Source organism: Orcinus orca, chromosome 10, assembly GCF_937001465.1.
Source record: "Orcinus orca chromosome 10, mOrcOrc1.1, whole genome shotgun sequence".
NCBI lineage: Eukaryota > Metazoa > Chordata > Mammalia > Artiodactyla > Delphinidae > Orcinus > Orcinus orca.
This window is the reverse complement of record NC_064568.1, coordinates 74068404-74093273: the sequence shown is the minus strand read 5'-3', so window position 1 is coordinate 74093273 and position 24870 is coordinate 74068404. Positions and strand designations below refer to the sequence as shown.

Genomic DNA, 24870 nt, shown 5'->3' with positions numbered 1-24870 from the left:
CATACTCCTTATATATAAAATAGATAACTAACAAGGACCTACTATACAGCACAGAGAACTCTACTCAATACTCTGTTATGACCTATATGGGAAAAGAGTCTAAAAAAGAGTGGATATATGTGTATGTATAACTGATTCATGTGCTGTACAGCAGAAAGTAACATGACACTGTAAATCAACTATACTCCAATAAAAATTTAAAAAGAAAAAAAAACTTGGGCTTCCCTGGTGGCGCAGTGGTTGAGAGTCCGCCTGCCAATGCAGGGGACACGGGTTCGTGCCCCGGTCCGGGAAGATCCCACATGCCGCGGAGCGGCTGGGCCTGTGAGCCGTGGCCGCTGAGCCTGCACATCCGGAGCCTGTGCTCTGCAACGGGAGAGGCCACAACAGTGAGAGGCCCGCGTACCACAAAAAAACAAAAAAACAACTTCTAAAGGATGTACTTTAGGAATAAAATTGAACTCAGAAAGAAGGATCAAGATGCAAAAGGAGGGACTTCCCTGGTGGTGCAGTGGTACAGAACCTGCTTTCCAACACAGGGGACATGGGTTCAATCCCTGGTTGGGGAACTAAGATCCCACACGCCACAAGGCAACTAAGCCAGTGCGCCACAACTACTGAGCTCGCACGCCTCAATGAGAAAGTCCACGCACCACAACTACAGAGCCCATGTGCCACAACTACGGAGCCCTCACGCCGCGACTACAGAAAAGCCCGTGCACTGCAACGAAGAGCCTGCATGCCACAACAAAAAAATCCTGCATGCCGCAACTAAGACCTGATGTAGCCAAAAAAATAAATAAAATATTTTTCAAAAATGCAAGAGGAATGGTGACTAAAGCAATTGTTATGATGGCAAATCCAAACTGAATAAAACAATAATAATGATGACCAGCTGGAAGGTAAAAAAAGATACAAGATGGGAGTTAGAGCTGGAATTAAGATTTTCTATGGTCCTTTTATTGTTCAGGAAGATGCAAAGTGATAGTAACAAGTTAAGTTTACATTAAAAATATAAGGGCAATCAACTATAGAAATAGAATGCATAACTTCCAAAACTGATAGAGACAAAAAAGGAATTTTTAAAATCCAAAATAATAAAATGCATAAAACCTCAGGGCAGAATCACATCAATAAAGGTGTTCCTTTTTTTTTTTTTTTGCTTTACCTGTACATTTTATATACTCTTTTGTGTATATGAAATAACTAAAATTTAAAATTAATAAGAAGAGTGAACTAAGAGGTTAAAAATAAAAGCCAAATACGTCATTACTCATAATAATTATAAATAGGCAAAAATTGACAATTCAAAAAGAGATTATTAGGTTGATTATAAAAACAAATTCTAGGTATTTATAAGGCACATTCCTAAAATATAAGAGTATGGTAAAGTTAAAAGTTAAATGAGGGAATTCCCTGGCAGTCCAGTTAGGACTCCATGCTCTCAGTGCGGGGGTCCGGACTCAATCCCTGGTTGGGGAACTAAGATCTGCAAGCCACAGAGGCAGCCAGAAAAAAAAGTAAAATGCTACTGGGGGAAATTCTGATGAGAGTAGAATATTGGCATGTTTTAAAGTATACTGCCAACAGATTGCTTATTTTTTTTTACCTTTTTATTTTATATTGGAGTAGAGCCGATTAACAATGTTGTGAATAGTTTCAGGTGCACAGCAAAGGGATTCAGCCATACATACACATGTATCCATTCTCCGCCAAACTCCTCTCCCATCCAGGCTGCCACATAACATTGAGTTCCCTGTGCTATATAGCAGGACCTTCAGATTGCTTATTAATAGTAGCAAGGGAAAAAATATTAACTATACAGTGGAGAAATCAAACAACCTCTTGACCAGGTTGTCAAAATTAACATCACAAACAAGGGGCAGATGGTAATCCTGTGCTTCCAGATGTAATACCCTAAGAAGTATATAGTATCAGTTAGTACTCTGGCCAGGAATACATAACTTGAATCTAATCATGAGGAAATATACCAACTTAAGATAGGAACTACTTAGAAAATTTTAAAGGACTATATTCTCCCAAAATGTCAACGTCACAAAAGACAAAGAACGGCCAAGGAATTGTTCCAGACTAAAGGAGACTAGAGACATGACAACTAAACATAACGGGTGATCCTAGACTGGATCCTCTCCTGGACTGGGAAAAAAAAAAAAAAAGATTTTGGAGTAATTGACAAAATTGGAATATGGAAAGTAGATTAAAAGTATTATATGAACGTTAAATATTTGAAAGTAATAAATGTACTGCGATTTTATAAGAGAATATTTTATTCTGAGGAAATGTGTATTATTTAGGGGCAAAGAGCCAGCATATATGCAGCAGTTCATGAGAAAAAAGTATACACACACACATACCACATATACATACATATACACATTTATAGATATGTATATGTACACAAAGAGCAAACGATAAAAGCAAATGAGTGAAAAGTTAACAAAAAGTAAACTTGGATAAAGAATATATGAGTGCTCTTTGTATTATTCTTATAATTTTTCTGTAAATTTGAATTTCTAAATAAAAAAATTTTCAAGTAAAGGAACAACTGAATTTTATACTTAAAATGGTTAAAATGGCAAACTTTGCTATTCATATTTTACCACAATAAAAGACACCTAAAAGAATGATGAATTCAAAAAAAAAAGTAAAAGGATAGAAAAAGATATACTAGAAAGATACTAATCAAAGAAAGCTGGTACAGGGACTTCCCTGGCGGTCCAGGGGTTAAGACTCCGCGTTTCCACTGCAGGGGGCACGGGTTCCATCCCTGGTCGGTGAACTAAGATCCTGCATGCCGTGTGGCGTGCCCAAAAAAATTAAAAAGAAAAAGAAAGCTGGTATACTATTAGTACCAGATAAAAGTAGATCTTAAGAGAAAAAACTTTACTAGAAAGAAAGATGGTCATTTCACAATAATGAGGCTTAACTGACCATGAAGATTCTAAACCTGCATAGTCCATTACGGTAGCCACTAGCCATATGTGGCTCTTTAACTTTAAACTGGTTAAAGTACATAAAATTAAATATCGAGCTCCTCAGTCACACTAGTCCCATTTCAAGTGCTCAACAGACACAATTGGCTGTCATACTGAACAGCACAGAAAAGAACTTTTCCATCATGGCAGAAAGCTCTATTGGACAGCACTGTTAAATGATTTTAAGCTTGTATCTGATAATACAGTCAAAAAATATATAAAGCAAAACTGACATGATTAGAAGTTTAAAAATTCACTATTATAATGGTAGATTTTAGCATACTTCTCTAAGTAACAGAGCAAACAGACAAAAATGAGTAAGGTTACAGATTTGAACAACATAAGGTCAATTTAGTGGAATATACCGAAATCTATATCCAACAGTTGAAGAATACACATTTTTCTTAATCACACATAGAACACTTATAAAATCTGACCATCTACTAGGCCATAAAGGAAGTCTCAATAAATTGCAAAGATTCAGAATCATAGAAATTGTGTTCTTTGGCCACAAGGGAATGAAGGTTAAAATCTAAACCAGATAGATAACTAAGCAAAATAAAAGTTTGGAAACTTAAAAATATACTTCCGGGACTTCCTTGGTGGTCCAGTGGTTGAGAATCCACCTTCCAATGCAGGGGACACAGGTTCGATCCCTGGTCGGGGAACTAAGATCCCACATGCCACGGGGCAACTAAACCCACGCACCACAACTAAAGAGCCCACGTGCCGCAACTACGAAGTCCACACACTCTGGAGCCTGCGTGCCACAACTAGAGATGCCACACGCTGCAACTACTGAGCCCGTGCGCCACAACTAAAGCCCACGTGCCTCAAGGAAAGATCCCGCATGCCGCAACTAAGACCCAACACAGCCAAATAAATAAATAAATAAATATTTTAAAATATACTTCAAAGAAACTAATAAATCAAAGAAATAAAAATGGAAATTAGAAAATTCTTAGAACTAAACAATAATAAAGTACTACATGATAAAAACTTATGCAACATCCCAAATGTCCATCATTCATGCAGTGGAATATGACTAAGCAATACAAAAGAACAACGTAATGACATAACTGACAACCTGAATAACTCCCACAGACGTTATGTTGAGTGAAAGATATCAGACACAGCAGAATACATACTCTATGATTCCACTTACCTGATGCTTAAAGGCAAAAATCTATGATGATAAAGGGAAAAAGAATAATTTCTCTTGGAAGAAGATGCTGACTAGAAAGGGGACATGAAGGAGGAAGCCTTTTGGGGTGCTGGAAATGTTCTGTATCTTGATCTGGGGAGTGGTTATGAGAGGGCATATGGACATTAAATTCATTAAGCTATAATTAAGATTTGTGCACTTCACTGAATATTAATTATACATCAAAAAAAAACTCTAAAAGAAAATAAAACCAAAAAACTTACTGAATGCAGCTAAAGTAATGTTGCGAGGGAAATGAATGCCTTAAATAGTTTCATTTGAAAATCAGAAGCCTGAAAGGACTAAAAATTAAGTAAGCATGCAACTTGAAGTTAAAAAAAGAAAAATAGAACAAATTCATACAAAGGTGAAGAAAATAAGAGAGAAATTAATGAAGATCTAAGCCACGCTTTTCCACCCTTCCTTAGGAGATGGTTCTCTCTAGAGGCTATTTTTCTTCATATCTACACATTCCTGTCCAAAGATCCTCTCCTCTTCCTCTCTGAGATGCCACCCCAAATCTCACCCCAGTCTCCAAATGCCTGCCCCTATCTCCTCACTCTGGTTGTAGAAATTGGAGAAGCGGTCAAGGGCATCACAGAATTCTGTGGGAAGGCACTTTCTGGGATGGTACAGGTAGCAGAGTGGAGAGACCGGCCAGCAGCGTGGTGACAGGACCAGTACAGAAACTGTTGGACTTGGATCTTCGATAAATAGTTCTTTCTCAGCCTTCTCTTCCTCCTCTTCCTCCTGAGAGACAGAAGGATTTCAAGGGCTCTTGGGCCCCCTTCTTTGGTCTAGTCTTCCCCTGCTCTCCCACTCTTTCCCTTGCTCTCACCTCCTCTTCTTCCAGGCCCTGTTCCTCCTCATCCTCCTGCTCCAAGAGCAGCTTGTCCAGCTGTTGGAGCTGGTACACATGGAACTGGCGCTGCAGCTCCTCCGAGGTGCTCAGGCTCCGCAACATCTGCTGGGGGAGGCGGTTGGGGAAGCAGGGGCCGATCTGCTCCAGCACGGCCCCCTCCAGCCAGCTCGAGCCCACGCTCAGGAGACGGTCCGCCATGTAGTGCCTGCAGCACACACAGCCCAGGCCGAGCCTCAGTGTGGGGGCTCGGCATGGCCCCCCCACTCCAGAACATAGGTACTACCTCTGTTGTAGCCTGCCTGGGTCACAGGCCATCCCTCACCTTGTCCTTCCCACCAGTGCCACGGCCATCTCTGCATCTTAATCTCTCCTCCCTACTGCTCCTCCCTCACCTTCCCTCTAAGACTCAAGTCTCCCCCTTCTCTAGACTCTATGCCTCCCATGCCCTACTTCTCCAGCCCTGCACTCACTGGTAGAAGTGCTCAAAAGTCGTGGCCAGCTCCAGGCCAGAGAGGACCATGATGGGCTCCAGGTGCCACTGGAGCCGTCCCAGCATTTCCACTCCAGGAGTTCCACCCATCAGGCCACCCTGGATCTGCTGGTCGATGTGCCTGGCAAACTGCTCACTCATCTGGGGGCAACAGGAAGGGCAGCAGCAAACCATGAAGAGGGAGTGGAGTAGAAGGGTGGCGGGTGGAAGGAGGTGAAAACGCAGAGCAGAAATGGTCTGGGAAGCCGGCGGTCCCCAGCACTCACGTGGGCAGCGGTGAGGAAGGATTGCTGTAGCAAGGCGCCCGAGAAGCCGCTGCGCAGGGCCAGCATGAAGGCTGCTCGGGGCCCGAAGAGCTCCGAGCCTGCTCTCTGCAAGCGCCCATAGAGTTTACAGTAGCGGGGCACGAAGTCTGGCGCCCTCCAGGCCGCAGCCAGGAACCTGCTGACCTGAGGAGAAAGGGGAAACTGCATCCAAAGGGCAGCCCAGCAGCCTCGGTCCCACCCAGACCTCAGCTCCCTCTGCCCACCTGCTCCTGCACCACACTCAGCCAGCACTGGGTTATGTTCCTCAGGCTGCTGCTTGGAAGAACTGGTGAAGGCCCAGGGCTCCAGTCCTGACCCTTACTGTTCTTGCTGACTGTGGACACAGAGGTCAAAGAACGGGGTTCATCTCAGTCCCTGGGCGAGTCCCAGCATCCTGGGAACTGACCCCTTGGAAGGCCCATGGCAAAGCAGAAAGGATGAGTAAAACCCAGGAGAGAGGAGTCAGATATCACCGCTGCCCAGATTCTTAGTTCAACTGGCCAGACTGGGACTCACAGGGCCGAGTGGACGGTTCAGGAGAAGGCCCAGGAGGAGGCTCCACGTGCACCAGCAAGTGGCAAAGGCGACGGACTCGAGAGGCAAAGGCTGCTGCTCGACTCAGGGGGTTCCGAGAGCTCTCTCTTTGCTCTAAGTACTGATCCAGCAGCCACCCCAGGGAGCTCACACCTTCCACATCTAAAAGGAGGTGGGTCAGGAACAGGTCTCCATGGGTGATGGGGAAGGGACAGCCCAGGAGAAGGACAGAGAAGGAGTGATTGTACAAAAAGGATTTGGGGGCAGCAGGGCCTTCGTCCTCCCCTCACCAAGGTTTGCTTCAGCTGGAGTCTGGGGACATGGGAACAGGTTGGGGGTGGGGGTGGGGGTGAGAATTCAAATACCAGAGTTTCAGGGAGCAGTCCCTGGGGCAGGAAGGAGAGGAACACTGAGGTGACAAGCCTTCAGGGATAAAGACAGGAACCAAAAGAACCAAGAGCATTAACTCAGGTCAGCCCTGGGAATAATTACAAGGAGCGGGTTAGTTGGGCCAGGGGTGGGGACGGTTACCCGGGGAGGTGATGTTCTGCACCAGGGGGCTGACCAGGGCCTCCCAGCAGGTCTTGCCCAGTGCTTGGGCGGCCTCGTCGTCAGGGAGGAATCGATCAGCAAAATTCTGCTCGTGACGCAAAACCCTGTTCAGTCTGGGAACAAAGAGTGTCTGGTCAAGGATTAAAGACTTCCCTGAGGCCTCCACTCAAGCCCGCTCAACTCCCAATCCCCCCGAGCTGAGCCAGTCCCTTACCCTGCTCCCCGCCTCAGCACACACTTCTCACCTCTGCTCTGTCCCCGATCCCGGCTGCTGCTTTACCCTTCAGACTCCCCTGAAGCACATCTCCTGCTCCCTTAACCATCCCCTCTCCTCCCTGCCTGCCTCCCGCCCACTCACCTGGGGCAGAGCTGGAGGAGGCGCTTGCGGTCCTCTGCAATGTCCCGGCTCCAGGCTTGCGCCCGAATTGTGTAGAAGAGACATGTACGGCGACACAGCTGCTCTCGGAATAGTGGCCAGAAAGTGGGCTTGGGGCCCAGGACCTCCACGCCCCGAACCCGGGTGTCAATGCCGCCCTGCAATGTGCACATGTCTCATACCCTCGGCTCCCTGGAGACATTCCCGCATCTCTGGAACTCAACAGGTTCCTGGGCCATCCACGAGCAGACCAATGGGGACCCTTGGCCTAAGCCTGGCCTGAATGCTGGAGAATCCAGGCACTGCGGAGACCCTGCGCTTCCTCCTGGTCCCCAGCCCCCAGCCTTTGCCCTCGCCCCACCTGCTGGCAGCGCTTTATGCGGATCTGGATGACAGGCCAGAAGCGGTTCAGGTTCTCCAGGAGGACCACCCGGCTGGCGGAGGGCATCACGTTCACCTGGTGGGGCAGGGGAGAAGAGTAAAGAGAGAGCTGTCACCTGCAGAAGTGGAACGGGAAGGGCTGTTGACAGCAACCACGTCTGTGACAGCGTGTGCCCTCACCTCTCCCGCCCTGCGCCCATGGATCTACACGCCTCCACAGTCCTAATGCTATTCTCGCTGCTTACGAGGCAGTTGCCTGCCTGGGAGGAAGGGATGTGGGAGCTCCCCATGGACTGGGTCCTTCTGATAAGGCCCCGGGACCAACAAAAGGATGGAGAGTAAGGGGAAGCGGGGCACAGGGTCCCCACCGTGTTGAGCTCCGTGCTGATGCAGCTGACACCGTCACCCCCAAACACCACCACCCTGGCCGGCATGTAACTTGAGTCCTCGCTGGCCACCAGAAGAGTCAGCTGCCTGGCAGGGGAGAAAGGAATCAGTCAGAACCAGGGCCCTGGTCTTGGTTCAGAACTTCAGCCCACCACTTCCTCTTCAGACTCCTGTCCTCTGCTTAAGCGTCAGTTTTCCCCAGACCCCCGCTCTTACATTTATCCTCTCCCCAAGTGGCTTCATTTAAACCCATAGTTTCAGCTGAAAGTTCACACCCTAATGACTCCAAATCCACATCTCTACCCTAGACGGCTCTCCTGAGCTTTCACGCCATGCCTCCAACAGACGTTTCTATGTCGCGCCCACAGGCAGCTCCAAGCCTACATGCCCATACAGACCGGTCGTCTGTCTGTAGAAACCTGCTCCTCTTCCTATTTCTCTCTCCTGGGAAAGAAAACTGCCATCCACCTAGTTCTCCAACTAGAACACATGGCTTCTCCCTCGCGGCCGCCCTCATCCAGTCAGTGGCAGGCGCTGTAGATGCCACCTCTCAAGCTCCCCCAGTCCACCGCCCCCTCGCCATCTATTCCCGTCCCCTCTGCCTCACTGAACGTTCATCGCTCAGTATGCCTTCCAACTCTCTCCCAGCCTGCCACCCGAACTCGCAGTTGCCAGAGTTCTCTAAATTAAAAAGCCTACTTTTGTCTCTTTCCCTCTTAAAATCCTTCAGTGGCTCCTCGAGTTTCAGAATAAAGCTCAGAGTTGCTAGATCAGAACTCTGTGGTCCAGCTCTGCCTCCGTTTCTGGCTTCCTCTCCTGCCACTTCACTACACATACCCTTCGTTCCAGCCAGACACAATTACTTAAGGTTCCCCCAAATACGTCATTGTTTCTTGCTTCCATTTTGCACATACGTTGTCCCTCGACCTGGAGTATCTGTTGCCCTCTCTTTACTACATCAATTTCTACTGCAAACTTAACCCAGTCAGCCCCTCCTTCCGGCAGCTTCCTCTGAGCTCTCAGTTGGCATCAGGATCCAGTGCACACATCAACCGTAACTTTTTTCTTACTCTATTTCTTACTGATTTTCCAGCCTGGCTCCCCAACAAGACTGTAAGTTCCCTGAAGACAGGTCCCTTATCTTACTGTCCGTGCAGCTCCAGACCCTTGCAGGGTGCCTGGCACAGAGTACACAATAAACAAATGCCCATGGGAGGAGTGGATAAGTGAGTCATTGCTCTCCCTCGACCAAAACCACAGGGCAGTGACATGTGACCTGTAGGGGGGAGTACGGCACAGGCTTGGGGAGTGAGGGGAGGTCTACACTTAGCTCAGGGAGATGAGGCCAACGTGTCTATGTTCACTGCACAAAATGGGTTTCAGCGTGTCCCTCAGGCATAGGGGTTCAGTCGGGGTTGTGTGTATGTGGGCAATCCGCTGAGGATGTGTACTGCGGCATATCAGAATATTCGTGTGTGTGCACATTCGTGAGGGCACACACGCACACATGGACATGGGCACGCTCACACCTAACAAGAACACCGCGGTGCATGTGTAGGGTGATGTAGTGGGAGCCGGTGCTGCCGTTGGACTCCCAGTAGGTCTTGGGGTTGCGGTCCGTCAGCTTGCTGGCCCGGTGCGGGTTGGAGGACACCTCCACCTTCTCCCAGCACTTGTCCTCCTTCACCTCCACGCTGGAGCCTGCGGGCAGGCGGGAAGCCTGGTTAGTTGAGAGAGAAGAAAGGAAGGGGACTAGGGAGCACGAAGGGAAGGGGGGAACAGATGCTGGGGTGGCAGCAGGAGAAAGTAGATGGGGGCACGAACCCTGGCAGAGATGCCTAAGGAACACGTCAAAGAAGGGGATGTTGATGGGGCGGTAGGTTCGTCTGTGGTCTTCGATCTGGCCCAGCACCATCTGCAGCCCGGACATCAGAGAGAAGGGGTGCGCGGAGGGGGCAGAGACACGGAAACACATGTGGAGGAAGAATCAAAGGGCAACAGAACACTCAATCCCTTTCTTCCCAAAGTTTGGCAGAACAGAACCATGTGGGGTAAAGGTTGGGGAACAAGTGCCCTAGATTTGCTACTACTTATGCCAAACAGGGACAAGCACTGAACCACCCTCCCCTGCTTCTGGCTTACTTCTCAGCTCCGGACCCACACACCTCCTCACCTGAATGCAGCCAGCCAGGATGCTGGAGGTGAGGTTACTATAGAGCTGGGCGTGTTTCTCACACTCTGTCACCAGGTCCCGCAGCTCACAGGCCAGCAGCAGCTGAGCCGGGTGTTTGACCAGGACTTTGGCCAGGGCCTCTTTGGCTCCCAGGCAGCAGAGCACCACTGCATAGTCTTTGTGCATGGAGGCCAGGCGATACAGGAAGCAGAGCAGCTCCTGAACAATCTGGCCCAGAGCCACAGAGATTAACGTAGGGAAACAAAGGGCAGGCTGTACAGGCTGAGGGGTGGGTTTAGAAATGGGGATGTGGTGGCTGAGATTTTGGAGAACTTGAAAGCAGAGTACCAAAGCCAGGCTGGCACAGAACACTGGGGTGCCAGGACTCCAGAGTGAGGTGGCAGGGGCAGAGCTCAGGCGCAGCTCCCCAGGCTTCTTCCTGCCAGGACCAAGCTATCTCAGGAGCCAACCTCGGTGTCTGAGCCTTGTTCCACAAGGCACAAACCCCAAAGGCGGAGTGCAAGGACTGCGTGGACTGGTGAACGTGGGCTTCTCCTAAACCCAGAATCTTAAAATTCAGGTGCAGCCAGAAGGCCTCAGTTCTGGAGACGCTCAGATGACGCTGGTCTCCTTCCTACACACCCCTCCCAGTTTCCAGACTCATCCAGGAAGGCTGTGCTGTGCCCTCCAGAACCTCACTAGGTAGCTGGTGTCCAGAAGCTGCCTTTCCCTCCCCCACCCTTGCCAGGGCTCTGGTACCTCAAAGTCACTGCTAGGGCCACTCAGACAGTTGAGGCAGGGCTCCAAGACCTCGTGCCAGGGAAGGACCATGGCCTCCGGGTGATCCAGCAGCCGGGTCATGACCCTGGCGAGGGATGGAAACAAGTGAAGTCCCTGCAGTCTGCCAGCTGCCCTTGCCCCCGACGCACAGGTGCCCCCGAGCTGGCCTCTCACCTCAGCGCCGTCAGCAGCAGAGTTTTGTTGGGCCCGGGGGCGTCCAGAGTCCGCAGAAACAGGAGGAAGGGCTGGCTCTCCTGCTGGAGGCGCCTGAGGAGAGGTCTCACGGCACCCCCTGGGCTGCCCTCTCGGCACAGCACACGCTCCAAGTCCAGGAGGAGCTCTGCAGACGGGCCCCCCACCAGGGATCGGATCAGCAGCTCAGGGGACCCATCCTGGCCCTGGGCGCCAGGCGTTTCCAGTGCTGCTGCTCAGACACACAGGAGGCAAAAATGGGAAGGAAGGAGAGTCATACAAATTGGTCAAACTGAGAAACTGGCAGGTGCAGAAAATAACCGCCGCCCCCCACTTTTCCTCCCATTGTGAGGATGTCTGAAGTTTCTACTCAACTGTGGGGGATTTTCTTTTCTGGCACCAAATATATACCTAACTACATCTGTAAAAAAAAATTAGTATGGCAAAAACTGTCAAGTTAAACAGCACAGTTTTAATCTCATACAGTCACACAACTACCTTTTATTATTAACTATCAGCTTTGTTATTACACAAGTTAATAACTATTAGCTACTACAGTCACATCCCTATACTACCTAGCGTGGTGGCTTCAGATGTACAGACTAAAAGACACACAGTGCTTATTCTGATTTGCCCCCATACTTCCAGGTTTCACTTGTTTGTTAAATACAAAAGGTTTCTTCCCTATGGCATCAGTAGGTTCACATTCTAGTCACCAACTTTCTGTACCATAAGCTACAATTCCTCTACAGAAGGCCCCTCTAGAAGTTATTTCAACCAACCTTCCAGTGTCCAATAAGAGCGGACCAAACCCAGCCCAGAGAGATGGAACCCCTTTACATTTAAAGCCATTTAGAGAAGGCAATTTCCTTGTACCTATCCTACAGTCCCCCTCTCCTCTTGGTCAGGAAGTTCTACTTGAGACCTAACTTGAGCACCAGAACCCTCACTCATTTCCTGAAGGTTCATCGTGTCTTTCCAGCACGGTACTAGGATGTAAACCTGAGCCCTCCTGGCCGCGGGCGGGGACCGATTCCTCAGCACAACCACTGCCTCCCCGATGGCACCTGCACGCTCGGGACTGCCCGGTGGCTCCGAGTAGCGATTGAGAAGCATCATGAGGATGGTGCGTGTGGTGGGCATGGCTTCTGTCCCCGGTGCTATCCCTGAGTGTCTAAACAAGGTGTCTCTCAGCTCTCTGGTTATGATCTGGTCTCCCAGAGTGTGGTGGTTACACAAAAGCAGGTTGAGGAGGAGCAGGCCGTTTCTCACCGCGGAGGAGCACCTGGGAGGAGGGAGGTGACCCAGAAAGAAGTTGAAAGAGAGTGAATGCAATGGAAGCAGGAAGCCAGCCTCCTGGAGGGAGGAGCCCTGCAGCTGGGGAAGGAGGGGCTCCGGGGGTCCCCCTGAGGCCAGACATCTGGCCTCTTGACCTCAGGTCACTCCTCCCAACTCCAGGAAGGAAGATCAGGTGTCTCTGATCTCTCTGGAATCTCCCTACCCTCAACCACTGGCCTCTCTTCTAACAACAGCCAGAGAGGGCCACCACATTTCCTCCAGAGGCAACGACGTGAGGGGAATTTCTGTGGAATGCATGAGACCTGGGCAGGGGAGCAGCAGGGCTTGGGGCTTAGCAGGAGTTTGGAGTTTGGAAGGGGAGGTCCTGACCCCTCCGTGTTCAGCATCAGGATCACGGCAGCAGGGACGGCGAGGAGCAGGCTCTCAGAGCCCGGGCGTGTGGCTGAGTCAATGCTGGCAAAGATCTCCCTGGTCATCTGGGCATCAAACAAAGGGTGGATGGAATCTCGGCCGGCAACAAGAGTGGGGATCTCCGAGGAGCTGGCAATGGCCAGCATCTTCAGCGCCTGCGAGGGGATGTGAAGGCAGAGTAAGGAGTGGGCAAAGCCATCGTGCAGAGGAGGGGAGAGCCGGGCCATCATTCTAGGCCTCAAACTTTGGGGCAGCTGAGCTGTTTGCAAATAGAAATGAAAGAGGTAGTGATGGGACATCAAAAAGAAAGGAAAGAAAAGAAAGCCAACCAAAACACCTAAGGCTCCACGGTAATGTGAGCCTGTAACTTCTCTCTGCCAGCACCGAGGCTCGCCAGTGCTGGGGTGGCCACCCCTCCGCAGCTTCCCCTCAGGACGGAGCCCTTTCACAGCCTCTACTTGCCTTCAAGGCTTTCCTTTAAGCTATCTTCCATCTCGCTTGGCCACTCCTCCCTTTGAAAAACCTCTCTTCCCTTGAGTTCCATAACTTCTTGTCCTCCTGGTCGTCCTACCTCTCTGGAGTTTCTCTGCTGCCAGGTCCCAAATACGGAAGTTCCTTGTCCCCCTTCTCCTCGATCCCCGCACCCCCTCCCCACGCAACCTCGGCCATTCCCACAACTGCCGCTAGCACCTGTGTGCCAACAATCCCACCCCTATGTCCCCTGGCCTCCAAAGGCAGTAGCCAGCCTGCCTGGACGAGGCAACTTGTGCTGACTCACAGGCAGGGCAACTGGAATTATAGGAAAAAATACTGGTAATATGCCAACTTGTTTGCTGGTACTAAAGAGAATCTTAAATTAGGATGAACACTAAACCATCAGGGTGGAGAACGTCTTGGCTGGTGAAAGGGTTGACTCTTGAGAAGAAACCTTCTAAGGATGAAGCAAATTAGAAATAATTCTCAGGACGATCCCCCTTGTGAGGGCTGGACCCTTCAAGCAAATGCTACCTCATAATGAGGCTTTTTCCCTTTAGCTACCTCCCCCTCCCCCAAGCTGAATTCTGTAGACCTTAAGTTATATACAAAAAGATGCAATTCTGTTATAGGGCAAGAGTTCAAATTTAGAGGCAAATGTCGTATTTTCGTCATGCGGTTTGAAAGGATCAGGGAATTTTTTGAGCAGACACGGCCTCAACTAGGAAAGCTTGGCTGCTCTTGGGAGGAGCAGCACCAGGCTGGCCCCATAAAGGACGAGCCTCCCGGCCTCTCCCTGGGAAGCCTGCCCTAAGAGCACCTGTGTTCCAGTCCATGCTGCTGCCGTTACACTGCTGGAATCCATTCTCAGAACTGCTCTGGACGAGGTCTACCTGTCCCCTGCCCATACCTCCCTATCAGCCAGCCCTTCTGTCTGGAGTACTCAGGAAACCAATTCTTCCTCCCTGAACGAGGGCCTCCTTTCACCATTCTCTGGGCCCGGGGAGGGGGCGGGGGATGGGGGTGGGGGGCGGGGCAAGGCAATGGCAATGCTGGCTGGGCTTTACCCACATCTGATGAGGAGGTAATTTCTGTGTACCGGTACCACTCAGACAAAAGGGTTAAAAAATACTCTGTCACATCTAGAAATTTAGTCTTTAATCAGACACCTAGTTGTAACTAAAAAGCCATGGGAAAGTCAACATACCTAGAAACTCAACCTGACCTTCTCTCCACACCTCTTCTCCCTCCAACATTCTCCCCCTTGGCAAGTGACCACCTCATCCATCCCTGCTGCTCAATTTTCAACCTGGGAGTCATTCTCAAAAACATCCTTCTCCCTTGCTCCAAATACACATTCAACCTCCAAGACTATCCAGCTGGATCTCTTCCATCCACCTGCATCTTTCCATCCCAATGTCTCCTCCTTGTCCGAATCACCAGAGAACCTCCTTGAGATCAGCCACGCCCCCAACCTGCCCACCCTGCCCATCACTCTCTACCCCCAGGCCCGGTCCACTCACCGCCAGCCCTGCCTGCTGCACCAGGACAGAAGTCTTATATTCTTGCATGCAAACCAGCACAGCGTAGATGCCACCCTCCCTGGCGAAGAGTGGACGCCACTCGTGCTTGGTCATGAGCAGGTAGAGGAGGCGCAGGGCCAGCACCACCACCATCTTCTCTCCCACCTGGTTGGTCAGCAGCTCCACCAGCGTCTTCACTAGCTTCTCTCTGAGAGAAAAGAGACATCGGGGTCCCCCATCCCAAGAGTCATGTCTGACTGCCCGCCCAACCCTGTCCACCAAGATCCAGTCCATCACCCCCCACCCCCCTCCATCCTACTCTCCCTGCCTCAGTCCCAGTCCTGCTGCCCTCTCCTCTGCAGTCTGTCTCAGGCTCTTCACCTCATCAAGTAGGGAGTACTACAAAAAGGTTATGAACTCTGGTTCATCTTTTCAAATAAATCTATAAATTTAGTATAATGCTAATCAAAATGCCCAAAAGGTTTAAAAAAAAAATGACAGGCAGGTTTAGGTATAGGAAGAGAAAATGCAAGAATTGTCAAGAAATGTTTGGAAAGAAATAATTGTAGACTTGCCTACTACTTATCAAAATATAAACTTACAATAATTAAAACTCTGGAAACAATACAGGGTAGCCAAACAGATGAATAGATGAGAAGAGAGATAAGGGTAGCATCTCAGACAGTGAGGACAGGAAGGACCATACAAAACGTGAGGCAGAGACATGTGGCTATCTATCTGAAAAAACGAAGGCTGGAGCTCTGCTTCACTCCATTTGCAAAAATAAACCTCAAACAGATTTTAAAATAAACATGAAAAGTAAAATCATAAATATTTTTAGAAAGTAAAAGGAAATATTTTTATAATCCTAGAATGGAATAGACCCTCTTAAAACCCAGAAGCCATTTTTTAAAAGTTGAAAATATAGCAACATGAAAATCTGAAACTTCAGCATAATGAAAGATACTACCCACAAAATTAAGAGCCCAGCCACATAAGCTAGAGAAAGGGTCCAGTGGAAATGCTGATCTGAAGGGAAGGAAGAAGTGTCTCCAGAGTTTCTAGATCACAGTGAGCATCACAAGAGGAAAAAAGCCGGGACTGACATTTTTCTCCACAGTGACAGAGATGTATATTGAGGAGGTGGCCTGGGAAATAGGAAGGAAAGGAGGACAAAAAGAGAAATTCTGGGAAATAAGGCAAATAAAAGCACTGAGAAAGGTCTGTGTTTATCTCTTTTTTGTTGTCATTGTACTGGGGTCTCGAGGTCCAGAGGTCCTGGGGTCCATAGAGCCCTAACTCGACCAGGTGCCGATGGGGACCAGCGGCCAGAGTGCTAACAGCCCCTCCCCATGTAGAGATGCTTTCTGTCTTCTCTCATGAGCTTTTTGATGACTACAACGTGAATCGAAAAGTGCTTTAGATATATATCCCTCTCTGTAGCCATGATTTACTATAAACAAGTTAACATACATATGAATGCATCTGAACATGAATAAATAAATATGAGTAAGGATGTTTACTAAAATGTTAACAGTGACTATCTCTGCATAAAGGGTTTTCAGATGATTGTTATCCTCACAATTTTCTATTTTTCTTACAGTGAGCATGTATTTTATATTCAGAAAATTAAGTTAATATGATTTTGAAAGAAAAAGACAAGCAAAATATTTGAAACAGAAGTAATGGATTAATATCCAAAATGTCTGTAAATTAAAAAAAGGTTAAGGCCAGGGACTTCCCTGGTGTCACAGTGGTTAAGAATCCACCTGCCGATGCAGGGGACACAGGTTCGTGCCCCGGTCCAGGAAGATCCCACATGCCACGGAGAGGCTAGGCCTGTGAGCCATGGCCGCTGAGCCTGCGAGTCCAGAGCCTGTGCTCCGCAACGGGAGAGGCCACAACAGTGAGAGGCCCGCGTACCACAAAAAAAAAAAAGAAAAAAAAGAATCCGCCTGCCAGTGCAGGGGACACAGGTTCGATCCCTGGTCCAGGAAGGTCCCAAATACCGAGGAGCAAGCCCGTGCACCACAACTGCTGAGCCTGCGCGCCACAACTACTGAGGCCCGTGCACCTAGAGCCCGTGCTCCGCAACAAGAGAAGCCACGGCAATGAGAAGCCCACGCACTGCAACAAAGACTAGCCCCCGCTTGCCGCAACTAGAGAAAGCCCACAAGCAGCAACAAAGACATAACGCAGCCAAAAATAAATTAACTAATTAAGAAAAATACATTAAAAAAAAAAGACTAAGACCCAATAAGAAAGTGGGCAAAAGATAAGAATATTTATAGAAGAAGAAATACAATACATGCAAATATGACTAACTTCTCTAGAACTAAGAAATTAAAACAAGGAGGTACCAATCACTTCAAATTTTCCCAACCTGATAGATTTAAAAAATGATTAATATCCAGCACTGGCAGATGTGAGGAAAAACAGATCGATCAGAACACTATTTGAGAGAACAGACTTGTGGTTGCCAAGTGGAGGAGGAGAATGGGGGGGGAAGGATTGGGAGTTTGGGATTAACAGAGGCAAACTATTATATATAGAATGGATAAACAACAAGGTCCTACTGTATAGCACGGGAACTATATTCAATATCCTGTAATAAAACATAATAGAAAAGAATATGAAAAAGTACATATATATGCATAACTGAATCATTTTGCTGTACAGCAGAAATTAACACAACATTGTAAATCAACTATACTTCAGTAAAATAAAATTTTTAAGAAGAACGCTATATTTGAACTTGGGTATAATCATACTGCAGAGTCCGAGGCAGTAGTGAAGAATGAGGTAGCACCATGCGGACTGACATACTGAGTGTAGACCTACTGCGTGCAGGGGGAAAGCTGCAGAAACAGGAAGAGTGAGATCACATATACGAAAACACAAACTCAGAAAACACACTAACAAATGTCAATCTCTATAAGGTCTGAAGGATATGTGCTGGGACATGACAACAGTGGTAAAAACGGACCTTGCCTTTTCATTCTGTTCTTTCATATGCTTTAGATCTTTTAAAATAAGAATGCAGTTGTGTATTATGTGTATAACTAAGAAGTATTTAAAATTTTTTTAATAGATAGAAAGCAGGGAGGGGGGAAAAAGAGCGGAGAAAAAAGAAAACTCAAGCTCAAAAGCCAAAAGGACCTAGATTTGAATCCTGGCTCTGTTATCTGTGAAACTGGGCAAGTTACTTAAATTCTCTAAGCCTCAGTTCCTGACCCACACAATGGATAAGAACAGCATCAAGTTCTTCTCTGGAGATAGAAGGATTTAATGAGAGAATGCTTATAAAATTTTAAGCACAAGGCCTGGCACTGAACAAATGCTCCAAGAATATTAACCATCGTTAATATTCCACCCTTCTGCTCAGCTACCCCTCAGGCTGACCCTTCTTTCCTCCTAGCCTTTCTAACTCTTGATCTCATAGCTCCTTCCCTCCCCAACCATCCTCCCCCACTGACAGCTTAAACCATAAACCCCTCCACCTCTCCACGGTTCTAACCTTAGGGATCTGTCGGGACTGACCAGAGGGTGGTCCCGTTCAGTGACTTCCTCCACGGCCTGAGAGAGGGCATAGAGTCCCGAAAGCTGCAGATTTGTGTCCAAGCTGGATACCTGCACGGTGGCCACGACCGCTGCCACATGCTGATCCAGGGAACTGCGTGGCCCAGGACCCCGCAAGGCTCTAGCCATTTCTGAAAGCGGTGAGGGAAAGGCAGTGCCTTCAAAAAACTGTGGCACCTTCACGTTGGAAGTCTTTAAAGGTCAAGCCCAGTTATCCTACTGACATTTTAACACACTGTTCACTACTGTAGCTTGCACCTAGAACTTTCCCAATTCTGTGTGAGGGATTTAATAGTCAAGCAATGAAGATGACAGTACTCTGGAATATGGACCCTCCTTTTCCAGGGATACTGAAGAAAGGGAGCAGTGATCAATTACCGATAATCAAGGTCGAAGGAAGGAAAATGGATGCACGCTTCCAAAGCATTTTCCCATACAAAAGTGACCTCCCTCCATGGCTTGCCCTCTGCCCTGACTACCCACTTCTCTGGGGACCACCCGGGACTTGCTCCAACCTCTTTGCCCTCACCTTCCAGCACCTGACTCACCACTGGCTGCCTCCTTCATCTCGGCGGGCAAAGCTATCCCCTCAGTCACCAGAAGCTGGTTAAACAGCTGCGAATCACTCTGTGCCATGGGGGGCTCAGTTTTTCCCCTGGCAGGCTCTGCCTCTAACTTAAGGGGCTTTGCTTTGGGGGACTCAGCCTCTTCCTCTGAGAAGTTGGCCTCTGACTTGGACTCCTCTTCCAGAACTGGAGAACTGGAGTGACTTCGTGAAGACGACGAGCTGCTCAGTGCCTTGGGTGGCAGCCCGTACTTGGTGTAGATCTGAGAGTTGAGCAGGTCGCTGAGGGCGCTGCCCTCAAACCGATTACTGAGAACCTGCAGCAGACCCTCAGCCATCGCTATGGGCACGGAGATTTCACCTAGGGCCTTCTCACCCAGGGTCTGGCAACAGAATGGTATGTATTTTTTAGGAAGGAGCAGACGCAAAGGCCTTGGGGACAGAAACAGAAGGGCGGCCACCTCCCACCGTGCCTTGCACACCTGCTACATACTAGACCCTCCCAGCATTTGCCTCCTCCCCCAGCAGGACCCCCCCGCCACCGCGCCGGGCTCTCTAACCTCTCGCTTCAGCCTTCCCCTAGGCAGTCCCATATGGCAAACTACCTTAGAGGATCCCGCCTCCAATGCCACTGCAAACCCCCCAGGTATCACAGGCCTGTAATACCTCATCCAGGTTCTCCCGAAGATTCTGGAAAATTGGCTGCTGCTCACATACATCCAACTTCTTGATGAAGAAGAGGAGCTCCCACCACTCAGCCTGGGTCAGGTATCCCAGTTCCTCGTTCTTCTGAGGCTCGGGCTGGAGGTAGGGCAAAGAGTAGAGCCCATCCACCGGCTTCCAGTCCCAGGAGGGAAGTGCTGAGGAGACAGGCATGAGGGGCCTCAGCTCCGCCAGGAACAGACTGAATTTCTGAATCTGTGGGGCAGTTCCTGGTGGGGAAGGGCTTCATTCCAGCCACTCCTCCTCTGTTCAGAGACACGACGTCCATGTCCCCTCCCTCCATGGCTCACCTGTGCCCAACACAGCGGTCCCCGCCCCCTTGGCCACAGCTGCTGAAGCCATATCCTCAGCAGTTTCCTCGGGGCCCAGGATCTCCAGCATATGCCAGTGCACCCAGTAGGTACGGCCCGTTGACTGCCAAAAGACCTAGCGTGGAGGGAGAAAGAAAGAGAGAAGACAAGAGGGCTCATCCCTGTGAACCCTGAGCTGTGCAGGCTGGAGAAGACATGGCTGGACCCAGACCTGGGCACACAGTCCTCAGGGGCACACCTGGCTAGGCTTGGGAAACCTCCATTCAGCAAAAGGCTCCCTTCCCCTACCAGGCAGGCCCTGCCTCTCATCTCTTCCTAATCCGGATGGCCTCCGCGCCCACACTCCCTCCTAGCCAGCTCCACTGGTGGGGGTCAGGGTGTGTGAACATGTCAGCTCTGCTTCCTGGGTGGGAAGGAAGAACTGTCTCCTTGACCTCACAGCCCACCCACTCCTGCCAGGTTTTCTCAGCCCTCCAAACAGCCCCCCTCTCCATCACTGACCCCCTTTAAACCATTCCAATTTTCTTGGGGTTTTCTCCTTGGGTGGCCTGCAGGAGTCCCCTGTGTGGATGCCCCAGCTGTGCCCCACCCAACACAGACCCCCAACGGTGGACTGCCACCGCACTCTTGCTCACCTGCACAGGGGGCACGCCATTGTTGCTCTGCCGGAACTCGCCCTCGTCCCCGGCACTGATCTCCTCGTAATCGTCCAGCATCCGCACTCGCATGCCCGGCTGCAGGGTCTGCTGCACGTACTCGCCGTAGCCACTACGGCTGGAGAATTCAGCGCGCTGGCGGAAGGCCCGCCCTTGCCTCCTGGGGGTGGCTACGTTGGTGGGGAGTAAAAGGCTGGGGCCTGAAATGCTGGGCTGAAAGATGGACCGGGTTGGCCGGGGTGGCGATGCGGCCTGTTCACTGAGGTTCGGGGCCCAGCCCATGTTCCGCACGAGCTCTGAGATGAGGTTGCCCACAGCCATACTGAACTCCAGCTCCCGCTGCCCCCGGCTTTTCTCCCGGCCAAAATCCTCTCTTGAGGGTCGGGAGCCTCGGTCTCCAGTCCCTGGCTCTGGACTGTTATTCAGCTGATCCAGCAGGGAAGTGACACATAGGTATCGTTTCACCAGGGAGAAGAGCAGCTTTCCTGGGATCTGGAGGACACAGTCCATGGTGTAGGCTCCTCTTCTCCCGGCTTTAGCCCCTCTCCTTTCCCCTCAATATCACCCTCTCCAGAAAAAGATAAAGGCCTCATCCCCATACCTGTAGTTCTCAAACTGTAATTTATAGAAGAAACACACAAGGAGTGCCCTAAAACAGAGATTCCTGATTCTCATCTCAGAGATTCTGAGTGGGGAGGGTAGCACGAACCTTCATTTTAATAAGCTCCCCAGGCTGACACAGTCCTGAACCACATTTTCAGAAATGATGCCATAGGCCTTGTACACAGCATTTCCCCCACAGCTGCCAGGGTACCTGAGGCAGATGAATGCCCTCAAAGGCCATGCAGTGCTCCTCAGAAGACGTGGTCTCTGCAAACAGCTCCAGCAAAGTATAGCGGCTGTCAAAATCCATGTGCTGCTCGATGCCATCTTGCTGGCTCAGTGACAGAAGGACGTGAGCCCGACTCCCTGTAATCCACACCCAATCTGTATCTTCTCCTCCATCCCCACTCCTTACCCACTGCCTTCCCCCAGACTCTATCCCCTACCCCCAGAGGCTTCAAACTTCTCTGTGACTGAGACTCACAGGAACACACGCATTTTACATGGTAACCTAATGCAAGTGTACACATATGAAACTGAAACATATACTTCAGGTTACAAAACCTACACTACCAAGTGCCATGTACTGATATGTTACATTTTAAAAAATGTTGGTTATAACCCACCAAACTGATTTCATAACCAACTAACAAATCTCAAACCAGTTTAAAAATATAAACTTATTCCCTTCTCTTCTCTGCCACTGCACTGAGAATGGACAGATAAACCAGGTGCTATCATTTTATCCTGTTTACACACCTGTGATAGCTTAATTTATATTTTTCCCTTTGCAATGAAACTGATGTCCACCAAATACTAGGTATTCTTACAGAGCTGGGAAATCCCTCCTCTTCCTGTTCTTTCTCCTGTAGCCTCATTCTCCCCAGTGTTTACCTTCTTCCCCTGTCTGTCTCTTACCAGCATCATGGGCTGCCAGCGCCTGCAACATCTTGCCCGCACTCCGACGGATCTGAGGCTCAGGGTTGCACAACATGTGCATGAGCAGGTCTAGGGCGCCTGTCTCCCTGAAGACACCAGTGAGGGGCCCGATGCTGGCGTAGGCGCTGAGCACGTGGATGGTGTGGAGCACAGCGGCCGTGAGGCTCGAGGTCCCACCTTCTGCCAGCTGCCTGGCAGCCCTGCGCACCAGCGCCCGCACATCAGCCTCCATCTCTCCCATTGCGACATCATCCAGGCCTCCCGGATCTCGGGGAAAGCTTCCGGAACCCCCAGCTGTTTCATGCTGAGGTCCCTTAGGTAATGCCCGCTCACCTAACAACATGGGGCAGTTGGCGTAGACCTCGGGGGCTGACAGCCACATGAGGATGTGCTCTGCCTTGCCCTCTTCCACACCCACTCTTCCCACTTCCTCACACTTCAGGACACTCCATCGAATCAGGTATTCAGGACGCCCATCATGCCCAGGTCGCTGTCGAAGAAGTTCTTCAGGATATGCTTGCAGCCGGGGCCCCAAGGGCACCATGAGGTCCCCAGGGCGCCGTTCCCCCACCATCCTGACTTCCTGGGACACACAAGGAGAAAGACAGAGGCTGTGTTGGAAAGGGAAAAGGCTACATGAAGGGGGTGGAATCTTGAGGCGTAGACAGGGTGGGTGGTGATTGGTAGGTTGCATGGAATTTAGAGGCCAAAGAGAAAAGGCCAAGAATAGGATGGAATGAATCACTTGAACACACTTTGGGATTTATAAGAGAAGGAGAATGGAGTGAAAAACGGCGATAGAAGGAAATGAAAAGATTTAAGAAATAGAAGAAATTACAAAAGAGGATGAGAAGAATAAAAGGCAAGGTGACAAGAAGAGTTGACAGTTAATCAGGACAATTTGGGCAGAACAGCAGGGTGGCTGAGGGGTACAGATCAGGACTTAGAAGGATGACACGGGTGAGCAGGTAGGCCAGCAGCCTGTGAGACAGTGGGGCCAGAACAAGCCAGGAAAGTCAGGATGGGGAAGTGGCAGGACAAGGAGTATAAATGACAGGGTAAAACTGGACTGTGGATATAAAAGGGTGGGCCACAGCAGACACAGAGAACAGAGATGGAAGGAGGCCCCCACGTGCAGATGGCTGAATGGGAAAGGGGTATGAGAATATTGTGAAAGGGGGAGGGGACTAGGGGGCCAAGTAAAATCATGGGAGAAAAAAACCAGGTCCCACCCTGCACTTAGGCAATAGGTACGGTGAGGCTCTAAGTCAGGTAGTTATAGACAGAAGTAGTAATCGTGGAGTTGAGGCTAGGGAATGAGGTCAGGAGACAGTAGAGATTCTAGAGAGGCAATGTATCAACAGTACAGATTCAGAGTCAGATAAATGGGACTCTGAATTCTGGCTCTTTCATTTACTGTGTGCATGCTTTTGGACAAGTTACTTAACTTCTATGCCTCAGTTCCCTCCTCTGAAAGATGGTAATAATATTCATACCCAACTCACGAAGTTGTTGTAAAAACTAAAATCACTACATAAAGCATTTAGAACAGCCTCTAACATACAGTGAGCGCTTAGTAAACAGAATCTAATATTATTATTCTCAGAGAAGGAGAAGGTAGGATCAGTCCCCAGATAAACGGAACGCTGTTAACCCAGAAAGGATTATAAATACGTGTGGGGTGATGGCTATGCTAGTGGTCAGGGAACACTATGAAGCAGTGGGGGACAACAGGGAATGATGAGGATAAGAACGGAGGATAAACCAAGATGAAGAAATGGTGATCAGGGCAGGGGTCATGTCGGGGTACAGGGATAGAAGATGAGAACAGAAGGCGTGAAGAGGAGGGGAAACATGGGATGTGGACCTCGATGGGGGTAGGGGTCCAGTTAGCATGGGGGGCAGGACAGGGAGGTAACCAGAGATGTGCAATGGACAACTGATGAGCAGGGTGAAGTAACACCATCGGAAAGGCCTAAATGGGGGGAGAGGGAGGGCTTAGAACGGGAGCAATAAACTCGGGGATGAGACAGCAGGTAGGCGTAGGTGGCAAGATCAGGCCCGAGCTTGCAGGCCCAGGGGCCGTAGAGGAGGCCCGTATCGCCACAGGAACGGGCTTGGAGGGCGGGGTGAGGATGGAGAGGCGCGGTCGCAGGAGGCTGACTGGTCCGAACGAATCTCAGCAAGACCTGGCTCCTGTCGTCAGCCCCACGGAGAGTGGGCAAGGGACCGGGGAGGGAACGAGGCAGGGACCGGGTCGTCGCAGAACTCTCCTCTCACCTCCCACCGCCCGGCTCGGCCCTGCTGGGACACAGCGCTGGTCCTGCCGTCCTGGCCCCGCCGTCCTGGTCCCTCCGTCCTGGCCCCGCCGTCCTGGTCCCTCCGTCCTGGCCCCGCCGTCCTGGCCCCGCCTCCTCAGCAGCTCCCTTCCGGGTCACGTCGCGAGTGCACGCACTGCCCGGCGGCTACGGGTCCCACCGCGGCCCACAGCCGAGCGCAGCAGCAGCGCAGCGCGCAAGCGGAGCATGCGTAGTACTCGGGGGCTGCTGCGCTGG

At 50.0% G+C, this 24870-nt stretch overlaps 1 protein-coding gene across 5 annotated transcripts in view; it reads right to left on the bottom strand.

Moving 5' to 3' along the window:
* CUL9 (cullin 9) overlaps positions 1-24746 on the bottom strand; it is a 38477-nt gene extending 13731 nt beyond the window's left edge. For 2 of the 5 annotated variants that reach the window (XM_033423974.2, XM_033423976.2), the window contains exons 1-26: positions 24596-24746; positions 22295-22898; positions 21588-21742; positions 20753-21265; positions 20097-20232; positions 19750-19943; positions 19067-19466; positions 18457-18649; positions 14940-15147; positions 12901-13097; positions 12300-12517; positions 11215-11464; positions 11020-11125; positions 10261-10488; positions 9912-10002; positions 9617-9788; positions 8069-8174; positions 7681-7776; positions 7302-7477; positions 6923-7056; positions 6374-6553; positions 6082-6191; positions 5819-6001; positions 5533-5693; positions 5039-5267; positions 4761-4950 (exon numbers count right to left, since the gene is read on the bottom strand). In XM_033423974.2, the coding sequence (XP_033279865.1) occupies positions 4761-4950; positions 5039-5267; positions 5533-5693; positions 5819-6001; positions 6082-6191; positions 6374-6553; positions 6923-7056; positions 7302-7477; positions 7681-7776; positions 8069-8174; positions 9617-9788; positions 9912-10002; positions 10261-10488; positions 11020-11125; positions 11215-11464; positions 12300-12517; positions 12901-13097; positions 14940-15147; positions 18457-18649; positions 19067-19466; positions 19750-19943; positions 20097-20232; positions 20753-21265; positions 21588-21742; positions 22295-22889 (5221 nt within the window). In that variant the 5' untranslated portion in view covers positions 22890-22898; positions 24596-24746. Of the gene's footprint in view, positions 1-4760; positions 4951-5038; positions 5268-5532; positions 5694-5818; positions 6002-6081; positions 6192-6373; positions 6554-6922; positions 7057-7301; positions 7478-7680; positions 7777-8068; positions 8175-9616; positions 9789-9911; positions 10003-10260; positions 10489-11019; positions 11126-11214; positions 11465-12299; positions 12518-12900; positions 13098-14939; positions 15148-18456; positions 18650-19066; positions 19467-19749; positions 20002-20096; positions 20233-20752; positions 21266-21587; positions 21743-22294; positions 22899-24595 lie in introns of those variants that run through there. The other 3 variants (XM_033423975.2, XM_033423978.2, XM_033423979.2) reach the window with 3 other exon arrangements.
* Positions 24747-24870: the final 124 nt, after the last annotated feature.